At 39.4% G+C, this 15,102-nt stretch overlaps 1 protein-coding gene across 7 annotated transcripts in view; it reads left to right on the forward strand.

Annotated features, from left to right (window-relative positions):
* PPP2R2B (protein phosphatase 2 regulatory subunit Bbeta) overlaps positions 1 to 15,102 on the forward strand; it is a 566,434-nt gene that overhangs the window by 417,472 nt on the left and 133,860 nt on the right. For all 7 annotated transcript variants that reach the window (XM_004384934.2, XM_004384935.2, XM_004384940.2 and 4 more), the window contains 2 exons: positions 8,538 to 8,635; positions 11,535 to 11,700. In XM_004384934.2, coding sequence (XP_004384991.1) covers positions 8,538 to 8,635; positions 11,535 to 11,700 — 264 coding nt within the window. The remainder of the gene's footprint in view (positions 1 to 8,537; positions 8,636 to 11,534; positions 11,701 to 15,102) is intronic.

The following is a 15,102-nucleotide window of genomic DNA, read 5'->3' on the forward strand; positions in this document are numbered from 1 at the left end:
AAGCTGGACAATGAATAAGGAAGACTGAAGAAGAATTGATGCCTTTGAATTATGGTGTTGGTGAAGAATATTGAATATACCAAGGACTGACAGAAAAACAAACAAGTCTGCCTTGGAAGAAGTACAGCCAGAGTGCTCCTTGTAAGCGAGGATGGTGAGACTTCATCTCACATACTTTGGACCAGGAAGGACCAGTACCTCGAGAAGAACATCATGCTTGGTAAGGTAGAGGGTCAGCAAAAAAGAGGAAGACTCTCAATGAGATGGATTGACACAGTAGCTGCAACAATGGTCTCCAACGTAGCAACAATTGTGAGGATGGTATAGATCCAGGCAGTGTTTTGTGTTGTTGTACATAGGGTCACTGTGAGTTGGAACCAACTCAACAGCACCTAAAAACAACCACCTTCTAGAACTGTGCTTGTGAATAAATAGAAAGCAGTAATTGTGATAAAGTCTTGAGATTTAGGGCTATTGGATACTTCTACTACATTCTTTCATATAAAAGGAATACCAGCACCAGGTTAGAGTTAAAACCAGGATGCACAGAGTTGATTATATCCACATGAAAGGAAAAGAATCCGGTATCTAGATACCAGATACAGGTCTGATAACAGAGGAATCAAGCCTGGATCATACAGAAAGCGTATATTACACACAGTAGGTCAGAGATAGCAAGCATGTGGAATGTGTGCTCACTCTTTCCCCGCCCTTGCCATGGCAGACATGACAAAGTGATCACAGCACTCTTTCCCACCAGGCCTAGTTGTGATGTCAGAATTCTTCTCAATAGGCAGCTTCTGCCAATAGATTGGAATTGGTAAGCGAGATTAGTAGGTCTATTTGCTATCACTCCTCAGAACTTTATTTACTGTTTCTGTCACTAGGAACCAAGCTAAATGAATGTGAGAGGTAGTGTCAAGTTAGGAAGTTAATGCTACTGAGCCAAGGACTAAAGACAAATGGCAAAGAACAAAGGGCAAAAAACCTCTTGCATAAACCTAGTTTGTGATGCAGTCAACAGAGGTATATTGACAAATTGAGCTTCCCATCACTTTTATATTCCCATCAATATGAATTCCTTATACAGAGTATAATTCTAAATAGTAACAATATTTAAGCAGTCAAATTTTTAAAAATCTTTGACTCTGCATAGTCAGAAAATGATTATTGGTCCCAAATTGAGTTGAGCCATATCCATAGACACCAGTGCTATTAAGCTTCTTTATTTGTAAAATATTTTTAACTTTTAGAGATTCTTCTATCCATACACTCATTTTATTCCCGTCATTTATTCTTTTTAAAAAAATCATTTACTACAATGGGGCAGCATGAAGGAACTTTTTAGGAGGCATGGAATGGTTCTGTGTCATGATTGTGTTGGTAGATGCGTATCTAAACCCATAGAACTGTATGCCGCGAAAAGTGAATGTTACTGTATGTAAATTTTTTTAATAATTTTGAATAGTTTTTAAAGTCTCTGAGATGAATTCTAAAATCTTCTTAGTCATTTTGAAAACCAATTAAAATCATTTACAAGTTAAAAATTGTTCAGGTATTTGTGGTCATGATAAAAAATTAGAAGACTGAAAAATTAGAAAAACACTGTAAGAAAATTAATTAAATTATCCAAAATTCTACACCAAAACAGTGTCATTTTGACTCTCCCTGACAGACTTTTATCTGTGAATGTGTGTGCACATGCATGTGTGCATATGTATGTATCTGTAGGCATTAACTATTGTCTCTGGGGGAGTCAGATTGTTGGAGAGATTTCATGTTCTATTTTAAGCACCTTTGTATTAATGGAAGTTTTAATAAGTGTATATTGCTTTGCTGGTTAGAAAAGATGTATTTTCAAATGAAAATACTTTAACAAAATTGTAATCATAAGATACATACTGTCTTACTGCCTACTTCTTTGTAAAATTTTACGGTATATTAACATATTTCAGCAACAAGGCTATTTTGGCACAGTCTCAGCAGTAGCACTTGAGTTTATCTTTTTGTGGTTGGTCCATAACCAGACTTCCTCCCCTTCCATCCCCCCACCCCCCATTTTGGTAGAAAATATGCTCCAATGCACTATTTCAGATATCAAAAACGGCCCAAAGAAAACCGTACCAGAGAAAATGGATGCTGATTTTGGACTGTGAACCAGGACCCAAAAAGGAATCCACAGTTTAACATAGATGCGAGGAGCAATTTTAATTTCCACTGGGGAGCCCTGGTGGTGCAGTGGTTAATCGTTTGGCTGCTGTCTTAGTCATCCAGTGCTGCTCTAACAGAAATACCACGAGCGGATGGCTTTAACAAAGGGAAGTTTATTCTCTCACGGTCCAGTAGGCTAAAAGTCCAAATTCAGGGTGTCAGCTCCAGGGGAAGGCTTTCTCTCTCTGTTGGCTCTGGAGGAAGGTCCTCGTTGTCATCAGTCTTCCCCTGGACTAGGAGCTTCTCTGCGCAGGACCCTCGGGTCCAAAGGACACGCTCTGCTCCTGGTGTTTCTTTCTTGGTGGTATGAGGTCCCCAATTCTCTGCTTGCTTCCCTTTCCTTTTATCACTTGTAGGGTAAAAGGTGGTGCAGGCCACACCCTAGGGAAACTCCCTTTACATTGGATCAGGGATGTGACCTGGGTAAGGGTGGTGTTACAATCCCACCCTAATCCTCTTTAATGTAAAATTACAATCACAAAATGGAGAACAACCACACAACACTGGGAATCATGGCCTAGCCAAATTGATACACACATTTTTGGGGGGACATAATTCAATCCATGACAGCTGCTAACCAAAAGGTGGGCAGTTCAAATCCACCAGCTGCTCCTTGGAAACCCCATGGGGCAGTTCTACTCTGTCCTATAGGATCGCTATAAGTTGGAATTGACTCGACAGCAACGGATTTGTTTTTTTTGGGGGGAAGCCTAAGAATCCTCCTGTTTGTTTAATAAACCACAAAGTCATTGCCACCTGACAATCTATCTAGCAGCCCCTAGGCAGAGATGACAAAAGATACACATGCCATCTCTCCCACCTGCAGGAACCATAACCAATTAGTCATAACACCTCAGCTTAGAAGTGACCCCCCCCCCAAATCCTTCTCAGCATAACCCTTCTGGCAACTTCTACCATTTCACCATTGTCATTCACTTTGAATACTATATTCCATCTTTGCCAATATCCGTGTCCTAGCTGAAGAAACAGAAAACTGAGCCTAGAACTGACCCGATCATCATGAATAAAGCCAAGTATAGAGCTAGTCAGCTGATACAAGTTGGGTAAATTGCTTTATATTATTATCTACCAAATGTTTCTTGGATGAACGAGAAAGCATTTAATAGACTCTGAAGGCTAAATTGCATTACCCTCTCATTTCAGTCTCTGTGATTGATGGTGAAAGGCCAGTATTGGTGACCTGGTCAGTAAGATCCTGTTCCATCAGTAGAATTTGGGTTTAGATCCTGTCTAAGTCTAAACTGAGTAATTGTTTTATCAAAACATCGACCTGCAATTTGTCTACTGTCTTAGTTATCCAGTGCTGCTATAACAGAAATGCCACAAGTGAATGGCTTTAACAAACAGAAGCTTATTCTCTCACAGTCTAGTAGGCTACAAGTCCAAATTCAGGGCACCAGCTCCAGGGGAAGGCTTTCTCTCTGTGTCAGCTCTGGAGGAAGGTCCTTGTCATCAATCTTCCCCTGGTCTAGGAGCTTCTCTGTGTAGGAATCCTGGGTCCAAAGGACGCGCTCTGCTCCCGGCACTGCTTCTTGGTGGTATGAGGTCCCATGTCCCTCTGCTCGCTTCTCTTTTATATCTCAAAAGAGATTGACGTAAAACACAGCCTCATGTTATAGATTGAGTCCTGCCTCATTAACATAACTGCCACTAATCCCACCTCATAAACATCACAGAGGTAGGATTCACAACACATTGGAAAATCACATCAGCTGACAAAATGGTAGACAATCACACAATACTGGGAATCATGGACTAGCCAAGTTGACACAATTTTTGGAGGACACAATTCAATCCATAACAACCGCACATTGCCTAATTATCCAGGTGCCTCCTTCAACCTGAGGCCCTGCTGGTGCAGTGGTTAAGAGCTACGGCTGCTAACCAAAAGGTCGGTGGTTTGAATCCACCAGCTGCTCCTTGGAAACCGTATGGGGCAGTTCTGCTCTGTCCCATTGGCTCACTATGAGTCAGAACCAACTCGGTAGTGCATTTGGTTTTGCTTTTGGTTTCCGTGTCCTCAACCTGGTGTTCTGGCACTGCATAGACTCAGTCCTGTTGTTTTTAATTGCCATAGAGTCAATTCATAAAGGGTCTCTATGAGTCAGAATCGACTCAGTGGCACACAACAGAGTCAATTTCGACTCATGGACCCCATGTTTGCAGGGTAGAATTGCTCCATAGGGTATTCAAAGTTGTGACCTTTCAGACAGAGCCCTGGTGGTGTAGCAGTTAAGTGCTTGGCTGCTAACGTAAAGGTCAGCAGTTCAAATCCACCAGTGGCCACTGTGGGAAAAAGATGTGGCAGTCTGCTTCTGTAAAGATTTACAGCACTGGAAACCAATAGGGCAATTCTACTCTGCCCTATAGGGACTATGAGTCGAGATCGACTAGATGGCAATGAATTTGGGGTTTTTTTGTTTGTTTTTTGGTTTGGACCTTTCAGAAGCAGATCACCAGGCTTGTCTTCAGAGGCGCCTCTGTGTGGGTTCGAACTGCCAACCTTTCGGCTAGTAGTCAAGCGCTCAACCATTTGTGCCACCCAGGGGCACCTAGACTCAGTTCTAGAGTGGTAAAATATAGAGACTGGGGCATGAACTAGGGGACCCCTCTGGTTTTCTTCAGCCTTACAATCACATGAATAATAATTGCCAAATCAATTTTCTATGGTTCAGGTAAATGAAGACTTTATGTGTGAAATTGACAGTCTGGATCCTTTGTAGGATGCCAAGATTGATTTAAAAGAGAAAAATGTTGTCTTAACAGTGCCCATGACCTAGAAATTAGGTTACCAGGCCTCCAAATTGTGGAATTAAATCAGCACAAATAGGTGTGGAATAGGGCAAGCGTCGTATCTCCCAGGTTTTCTTGAAAAACCTTTTAACTACATTGGACCTCCGTAACTGTTTCTGGTTTTCGTTTGTTTTGTTTTTAGTCAATGTTTACTTTATCCTCATCTCTATAAAACAGAGGAAAAATGCTCAAGTTTATAGCTTGTTGCTCAACAGTGCGATTCGGCTGGGCATTTAGTGAAATACTGAGTTGCAATATAAAATTATAATTTAAAGGCCAAAGTCATGTTGAACTTGATGACTTGATTTCTGTTGACCAGGATTTCAGATGAAGTTATCATCTCTAAGTTTGCTGGTTTATTTTTATTATTATTATTACCACATCTTCTTTCTATAGTCAAAAAAGTTACTTTGTCTTAAGTAGCACGTTTTCTGATTTAAACTGCTCTGCCAAAGAGCATATTGCAGACACAAGAGTATTTGTATCAGAAGTTCAGTATCTTGAAATTGGAATGCTGGGTGATTCATGAGTTTTGCATCAATTATTAAACAGTCATAGATGAAGGTATGCAGAGATGGATGGGGCAGTAAGGTATTCTAGTTACATCTCCTGGCTTAGCAATGATAAATGACTCAGAAAAGAAAGTTCAAAACAGGTATTAAGTCGAGCTGCAATGGCATATGCTCTCAGGGGAAGTAGACAATAACTAGATATAAACAGCCTAATACATAGCCCAACTGACTGGCAGGTTAAAATAGGAAAGAATTTGGCAAGAAGACTTAAGAAATTTCAGAATCCTGCCATGCTCCTCATGCTTTCTCTTGCAAGGTTTCTAAGGGAGACATGGCCTGAAGAATGATAACACTTGAAAGGCAAAGGAGAAATTTTTATGAGCTGGGACCAAACCTAATATGCCAAAATGTAGATTTCTAGTACTACTGGGTTAGATTATGTGATTTAGACTTGAGCTTGAATCCTACCTTGTTTTGACATGAATGGATCTTGGGAGAGTGAAGACATTTTCACAGTGAATCTGGACTGAAAAACAATATGTTATCCCTGGCAAAGCAAGTTTTATTTCCTTCTGAGTGACCTTTTCTTTGTAACTGAGGCCGGTGCTCACCCTTGAAAAACTCATTTTTCCAGTACTCAGCTTCACTCAAAGGGAAGTCCCATCCTTTTAGCTCTAAATGTGCGCGCACTGCCGCCCACCCAGAACTCTGGTGGTTAACATTGCTGCCGGTGCTCTTAAGCAGAATCTAAGCCCTAAAGACATGAGCAGGCACTCTTAATCCCACCACCCTCGCGTAGCTCCCTGCTATCCTCTCTGTGTCTCTCTCTTTCTGAGGCATTTATGTTTTGAGCAGCTTAAGAACATTGACTCATTCCTTCGTACCTTACAGAAGCTTGAAAGTGAAAAGAAACAGCCATGTCTATGTTTGGTTCTACCAAGTTAGGAACAGCCATGAGTAACCCATTGCTACCCACTCATTAGTCCTTGCAGCCCTTTGAAGAGCTGGAAGAGGTGACTAATGTTAGATGTGTCCTCTGCGGCAGCTGCAAACATTTAAAAAGTATTTTTCTCTCCTCTGAACATAAGAGTGATTTGCTAACATGAGCAAACTGTAACAAAGAAAAGTGGTCAAATAATTCATCTGATATAGCTGGCTTCCCAACCATGCTGGGCTTTCTTTCTGTTCAGCTCATGGAAAATTTTTATGTCAATGGGCCTTTTAAATTTATATCAGGAACTTAGTAACCATATAACTTTATTTTGCACTTCCTTTGAGAATTAACTAAGATAGAATTCATTAAAGGGATCTTCCTGAGTGAATGGACTAGATGTCCAGGTTAGATCATCGATAAGGAATGGGGTGGCATTTTCTGAACAAAGACTCTATAGACCAGAAGTCATAAGCTGGTGACCCAGAGCCATATGATTTTTTTTAATGGCATAGCATTAAAAAATATTAATTCGTTGTCAATATTTAAAATGTAAGAACTTTTGCATAAAAATCCGGATTTCAGGCTTCTTAAAAAAACATCAGAACATCCGGCAACACCTGAAATATTGCCTGAAACTCAGTAACCACTTGCCGTTGAGGGGAGACACAGGCTTTCTAGTTCACCTGGTTTGCTTCACTCCATAATGTTACCTGTGTGGTCCTGAGGGATATGAATTTGCTACCCCTGGGGCTACTCACCCAAGAGGCCAAAGCAAGAAATCGTGAATTGTTCTTTTAAATATGCTTAGCTTGAAAGGGACTGTGACTTATGCTTTATTCTTTTTTACTCCTGCACAAAGAATGACCGTTAGCAGTATTTTCATATATGGAAAAGGACACTTACGTGTAAAGTGGAGAATTTTACGCTACTTACCTGAATAAATCAGGCATACAAAGAAAATCCTGAAATGATACAAAAGTAAGATTTGAGACTGGAATTATTCAGGGCTAATTGCCTTAGTTTTCCACCTCACTGTTTCCCCTATGCTTTCCTCTATTAGACGTAGTAATCTTCAGAATGTTCCTCTGTCAAAGGCCATACTCATAATTCCCCTGCCTCTTTTTTTTTTTTTTTTAAACTCATTTGCACTCTTGGTAGCAACTGTTGGAGCCCTGCAGGGGAATAATTGCAGGGGAATTAACCTCTGACATTTTTCTAAAAATAGCCCTAATCAATCCAATCACAGGTAATTTACCTGTCCATATTCCTCGGGGGTAACCAGTGTTGAAGAAAGACTTGGCAGGCTGGCATTCCTTCAGCAATTATCTGTGATCTCAGTTCCTGGCTCCTGTGCCTTTTCTCCTTTTAGAAATACAGTGTACAAATTGCGCTCTCCCCTCTGACCTCATGACCCTGTTTTCCAGCACCCTTCTCCTGGGGTTGTAATAAGGCCTTGCTCTTCCAGAGGGATGTGTTCAGCTCACAAGAAAAGGGGGTGCATGAGTCAGGCTGGAGTACTGGGGACCCTCCCTTGAATTTATGACTTGCTAGTCTCCCCAGTGATTTCTTTGTGTTCTATTCCTTGAATTTCAGTATCTGAGCTCCAAGCATCCCAGTCCTGTGTCAACACAGCCCTGAGCCCTTAGCAATAACTGAAACTGCTTTGGGGAAGTTTTTTGGTGCAGAAGAAAGGGGAATGGGAAAAAGGCCATGAGTGGCTGAAGGGTCAGTTGTTGGTAGAAATTAGCAAGGAAGGTTGCTATTTGCCTAAGCCATAAAGAAATTCATTTTCTTTTACCCAAAACAAAGGGGTCTGAAGGTGCTTTTCCCTTTTGTTCTCTCCAGATGTTTCAGGAGATCACAGTACAGTGTGAGCATCCAGGAAATTTACTTTCCCCAAGTGCCACTTCCAAGTGGCACTTAAAATACAGAACATAAAATCCTTGCAAATTCTACTGCACAGACAAAGCCCTAAGCCCTTAAATGCACAGAAAAGTATGTCTATTATCTATCCTTTCAAAGTAAGTGTGCGGTTACTTAAATTGCCTTTGTCTTCTTCTTTTCAGCTGACATTATCTCTACGGTAGAATTCAACCACACAGGAGAATTACTAGCGACAGGGGACAAGGGGGGTCGGGTTGTAATATTTCAACGAGAGCAGGAGGTAAGTGGCGGTGAATGCAAAATGCCTATTTTCTTCTCTTTTTAAAGGAGGCCTCCTACTGTTCCTTAATCCTCATGTGTCGCCCTTAACCTTTCTGCTTTGCTAGCAAACTAAAAAAACTGCCAAAAAGTCATTAACATCAACAGTTCCACATTCAGGCTCCTAAAAGCACCTGAAAATAGGGCCTTTTCTGGACCTTGCCTTATCTTTTCAAGCCTGGGTATTAAACGTTCAAAATGACTTCACTTCTCATCTGACCTGCAAAATTCCAATGGTAATTGTTGAGCATTACTCCTCCCTTTTGAGTGGGATTTGTCCTCATGCTATTGAAATTCAGCCTCCCTGGGTTTCAGGGGCCAGCAGAATGTAGAAGAAAAAATGTATATATATTCTCTTCATTTGCCAACAGATGGGAGAAGGACAACTTGGGTCAGTAGGGAAGAAAATGATAGGTCAGCCTACCACAGGGAGTGAGAGCCTACAAAACGATGTCTGAGTAACAGATATGCCACACACTCTACTACAGGTGACTCTAAGTTCCCTGGAGCTCAATGCTAATATATAGTACTATTTCTGAGCAGGGGTTCTAACTTTCATTGAATCTCAAAAAGCCCCTTTCTTCCTGAGACTTAGGTTCCACTAGGAATTCTTTCTCTTTTTCATATAAATTAAGTCGGTTGGTGTCTGCTTCTGTTTAGTCAGAATGGAATTATGGCACAATTTGATTTTCTTGGCCTCCCTGGCACGGCCCTGGAGCTTCCAGCAGGCTGATCTCTGTTCTGGTGACTCTCCCATCTGCCACTGCCGGCCTTTGAGATCCATGTTGTACTCGGGAAGCGTAGGGGGAGGCCCAGTGCAAGAGGACAGTTTCACAAGAGGCTTCCTAGCAATTTAAAGGCTGCTTTGTGCCTCAAAGCCATTTGTGTTGCCCCTCCCCTCAAAAAGGAAACCCTCTTTTAGAAGTGATATATTTGGTAATTGCGCATTATTTGCAATTAATTTCTATAAGGACATCCTAATCCCTCGGGGTTCTGTATAAATTCAAGTGTTCAGCATTAATTCAGGCACCCAGCCTATTCCATTGGCCCTGGAAACAAGAAAATGTGGTTGGCAAGAAGGAACTAATAGCTCTTCGTGACCTGGAATTTTTCCTGCTTTTCCAAAGCTGCCTGGTGCTAATTGGTCTGGCACATACTACACACACTTGACAGTCTGATTTGGATGGTAGCAAATCAAAACTCATAAATTTATTGTTAAGGTGGACTGGCTCTCTCTGCAGTAAGTAGGATAGTACCAAGTATGTCAGCATTAAAAGTCCTTTTAACACTGATTTTCAAATCTTCTCCGATTTTTTTTTAATCCAATTAGGTTCACAGTGATGATAAAGAGGAACCGGAGGAGCTACTTAGCATACATTACCCAAGGCGGCATGTTGCCAGTAATATTCTGCTCCACTTTTTCCATTAGCTATTTATAGGTTTCACCTATTTTAATTTATTGAAATATTTGGGAAGCCCAATTCATTAGTGGAATGATGAGGGACACTTTTTTTAAAAGCAGGGTGGTTTTGTTCAGTAAAAAAAATTAAGTGTCCGTTTGGATGAATAACATGTAGTTAAGTGGTTTAGCTTTGTGGAGAGTCTTGGGGTTGGAATGAATGCTAAGTCTGAGAAACAAAGCTATGTGACAGCCATCTAGGCCAGCCGTGCTTTGGACTTCTGTGGGTGAGTTCTCCTGAGACACAACCCCAGGGAGTTTGCTCACAAATGCAGTTAACACCTAGGTGCCCTCACAAATGCAGTTAACACCTAGGGCTTGGCACCACCACCCGTTGGTAAGTTGAGATTTTGGTCTGGATGTTCTATACTCACCCAGATATATGATTTTTTAAATTGAGCTTTTTATTAAAAGTGAAGCTTTTGTAACAAAGGTTTAATAAGACCTGCATTTGGATTTCGAAGCTCTTGGTAATCAAGTTCTAAAATGCCTAGAAAGTAAAGCCTTCCTTCTCCATATTCCCTTCTTTCACACCCTCTTTTTCCTTCTCTTTTCTTCTTTCTCTTACCACTTTCTGGAGACTCCTTTCCCCTTGTGTTTCATTCTCTCATCATTTATTTAGTTCCTGCTGTTTGTTCTTTGCATAATCGTTATGAGGGGGAAGACGGGTGAATTCCCATCATTCTCTTAGAGACACAGGTGTCAGCTCTATGCTGGGGTCTGCTCTGTTATCTATGCTGGGAAGCAAGGGAGGGGGTAGTGTATGCTCAGGTCTGCTGCTTCTGAGCTGTGTGACCTTGGACAAGTCATTTTAACATCACTGAGCCACTTTTGTCAATGCCCTGCCCTATCTACCTCTCAGATTCTGTGAGGATCTGGTGAGATTTTAAAAGGCCACTGAAAGTTGTGGATGATACAACTTTGTACTCTTTGTTAGGGATTGATGCAAGTATATGTAGACTCCAACATGAGACGCCTGACTCCAAAGAGTATCCCTAACATCCATCAGAACATAAAAAGAAAATATTAGAACTTCCTGTCCTATTTCAATTTCTATGTATATTTAATTAGGTATACCATGTAATAGTACAGAAGTTCATATATATAATATATATATTATACTATATGCAATATAAAGCGTATATATTTTACACGTGTGTGTGTGTGTGTGTGTGTGTGTGTGTGTAGTGTGTCTGCTCAAATTTTTACATGTGTAAAAGCTTTGGAGGACACTGAGCTGAGGTGTAATGTGTGGCTGTCATGGTCCTGCCCTCATTCCACTCTGACACAGACTGCCACCCCCAGCTCTAATCTCTCTGCTCAAAAAGAAAAGAAATGGTGAATTTGCAGTTGGTTTCTGTGATTTAATCTTTTGTGTATTTTTTTTTCTCCCTTCCTGCAGAGTAAAAATCAGATTCATCGTAGGGGTGAATACAATGTTTACAGCACATTCCAGAGCCATGAACCCGAGTTCGATTACCTGAAGAGCTTAGAAATAGAAGAAAAAATCAATAAAATAAGATGGCTCCCTCAGCAGAATGCGGCCTACTTTCTTCTGTCTACTAATGGTATGTGGATGTGACTTTCCCTGTTTGGTATTTTCAGCAAAACAATATATTTCATATTCTCTGAGCCTCCATTTTCCTCTTTACCCTATGGGCTGTTGAAAAATGAGAAATAATCTTTGCCAAACACCTACCATAGTGTCTGGCAGTGAGTAGGCCCTCAATGAATAATTGCTATTATTTTTTAAAACAACAGATGTATGACCCAATTATGTGAGACATGTTCTATAGTTTTCAGCTAACATATGTAGATCATTTCCAGGTGTTTTTGGAATGTAACTTCCTTTCTTCAGATCCACTGAATGTTATTCTGGGGATACATTTCAGGAAACTCTCCATGTTGTCCCTGTGAGTTTGGCATACTGAATACCAAAAAACCAAAACCAAACCCGTTGCCGTCAAGTTGATTCCAACTCATAGCAACACTATAGAACAGACTAGAACTGCCCCATAGGGTTTCCAAGGAGAGGCTGGTGGATTCAAACTGCCAGCCTTTTGATTAGCAGCCCTAATTCTTAACCACTGTGCCAGCAGGGCTCCAGCATACTAAATAGAAGATATTAATCCCTGAATATATTTTAGGGTCTATAAAGCAGATGCCATGTCTCCCTGACACAATCAAGTTCTAAGCTAGGAGCACAGGTCAAGAAGAATAGAGGTCCCACCAAAGAGCTGAGCAAGGAATGGTTTACTTCTCTGTCTGCTGCCATACTCTTATCCATTTGTTGGTTTATAGGGAGTTGATTTAAATAGGTCAGACAGAGAGTATGTTAGAGGTTGACTAGAGAGCCAAATTACACATTAACTCAGTAAGCTTTTATACAGTGGAATTATCTGCCTTCTGGTTCTTATAGCCTTGATGAAAGGCTATTGAGAATAAAATCATATAGGTGCTAATTGAGCAGCATAACAAGTAAGAGGCTTGATATATAAAAATTGAACACCCTCTCCAAAGCAAATAAGCTGGAGAGTGAGTCGCTTCTCCTATGTGTGAGCCTATGAGGAATATGCTTTTAAATATAAATCATGAAGCGATGGGTTTGCTTTTTACCAACCTAGGTGCTGGGAAAAGAAGAGAAAGAAAATATTCATGTCAAGTGAAAAAAATGCGGATTGTGTATATAATGTGATCAAATATTTATTATTCTTTGAAGTCTGGGAGGAAACACACAAAAAGGTTCATCATGGTGAATTTTAGATTGTGTATTATCATGATATGTAAATTAAAAAAATTATTCTTATTGTGTAGTTTTTACAGTGAGCGTTATGTTAATCTTATGAGAAAGGGACAAAACTTTTTAATACATATAACCCCAAAATCCCTCAAATATAAAGCTAGTATACAAATCTAAAAAATGACAGCTCTGAAGCAGCCAGTTTAGGGTTATTCAAGCATATCTCAGCATGACCAGATCACCACCAATCTGTTTTTCCAGATTCCAAGTAACTTACTTCTTCTTCGTAACTGTACTTACCCTTTTGGACTCTGATTTCTTAGAAGCCAAACCACAATGAATTCAATTTCTTCACTTTCAGTTCGCCGATTACGTTTCACTCAACGGCTCCTCAGCTTCAGCACTACTTAGAATAATAAAAGAGAGGTCTGATGATTTTGACTTAATTATTTCAGGCAGGGAAAGAGTGTCTGATTATCTTCGATTGCTAGCTTACTTTATATTATGAAATTTATCCGATTGATTATTGCAATAAAATGCAAAGGTTTATTAACTACTTTGTAGGGGTGATGGGAAGGAAATCAATGAAATGCAATGAAGATTAATTATATAGCATAATGTTCTGTTAATTGAGTTTTTAAATAGTTTTTTGATTAACAAGGATATTATCTTCACATTTGGGATGCTATTTATATGCTAACAGCATCTGAAAATGATTCTTATAAAAAAAATTCCCACGTTCTTACGTGATTTTCTTTTTTATACTAATATTGAGGTTGAAAATGCCCCTTAAGCCAAATAGGTTAACATGGAAAAATTAATGGAAGACAACTGGAATTACTGTACAAAAGAGAAAATGAAGATAGATGATAAGATTGTGTTTAAAAGGATAATAAACTACTTAGAGAACCAGCCAGAAGAAAGAAAAAGTCATTCCTCATAGTAACAGCCACATGTTCCATAGACTTTTTCAGCCACAAAGCTTCAAGATACTGAGTCAAGAAAAACTGCGTGATAATAAAGTCAAGAATGACTCCGGGCAACTCAACCATGGGGAATTGGATTGAATTTGCCATCAATTATCTTAAAAAATAAAAAAATTGTGCGTATCTCATTATAGTTGGGTACAATTTTTGCTTTCTGCAAGTATCTTCTTCTTAATTAAAAAATAAAACCAACATTCACTTGTGAACATAGGCCTTGGACTTATTTGCAATGTGCTTTTCATATGTCAAATAAGTTCAAGGCCTAGAGCCATAAGTGAATGCTGGTTTGCTTTTTCATTAAGACTTATAAAGTTGGAAATGTATTCTAGCAGACTATATAATGAGAGTGGAAGGTATATGGATTTTTCTTCTTTCTGTAAAAGTGATACATGTTCTTTGTGGAAATTTTTGCAGAAAATACAGGGAAACAATCCAGAGAGAACCACTGTTAATGTCTTTTAAAGAAAAGCAAAGAGCCATTGATATATCTGTTGCTTATCAAGAATGTGATATAGTGTACAAACTTTGTTAACTGGGTTTTTTATTTAATAACATAACCATACAGGAACATCTTCCTAATCATTAAGTATTTTTCTAAAATACAATAACATTTTCAATGACTGCCTAATATTTCCCTGTATGATTTTTCTATCATTCACTAATAAGTCCCCACTGTCAAACCTTTGGAACCCGGGTGGCAGGCACAGTGGTCAAGAGCTCAGCTGCCAACCAAAAAGGTCAGCAGTGTGTATCCACCAGCCGCTCCTTGGGAATCCAATGGAGCAGTTCTGTTCTGTCCTGTAGAGTTGCTATGAGTCGGAATCCACTCGATGGCAACAGGTTTATTTTTTTTTTTTTTGTTTTTTTATCAAACCTTTAATTGTTAACAAATTCTCACTACTATAAAGTATATATTTATAGGGATGGATGTTGTGATGTATGTATATATGATTAGACAAAAACAGCGTATTATAAACTATATATATTTATTAAGAACAGGTATATAAATGCCCATGCAAATATAATGAAAAGATATACATAAAATTTGTATAATAGTTACCTCTGTGTAGTGGAATTGAAGGAGATTTTAATTTTTATTTTATTTTTATGCTCATTTTCATTTTCTGATTACATTTGCATGGCTTACTTATATAACAAAAACAAGGAACTAAAATGAGAAAATACAAAATCCATATATGCACTATTATTCTAGGTTCATACCTCCACTCCAAAAAAAGTACATA

Source organism: Trichechus manatus, unplaced genomic scaffold (genome assembly GCF_000243295.1).
Source record: "Trichechus manatus latirostris isolate Lorelei unplaced genomic scaffold, TriManLat1.0 scaffold00130, whole genome shotgun sequence".
In the NCBI taxonomy this organism is placed as follows: domain Eukaryota; kingdom Metazoa; phylum Chordata; class Mammalia; order Sirenia; family Trichechidae; genus Trichechus; species Trichechus manatus.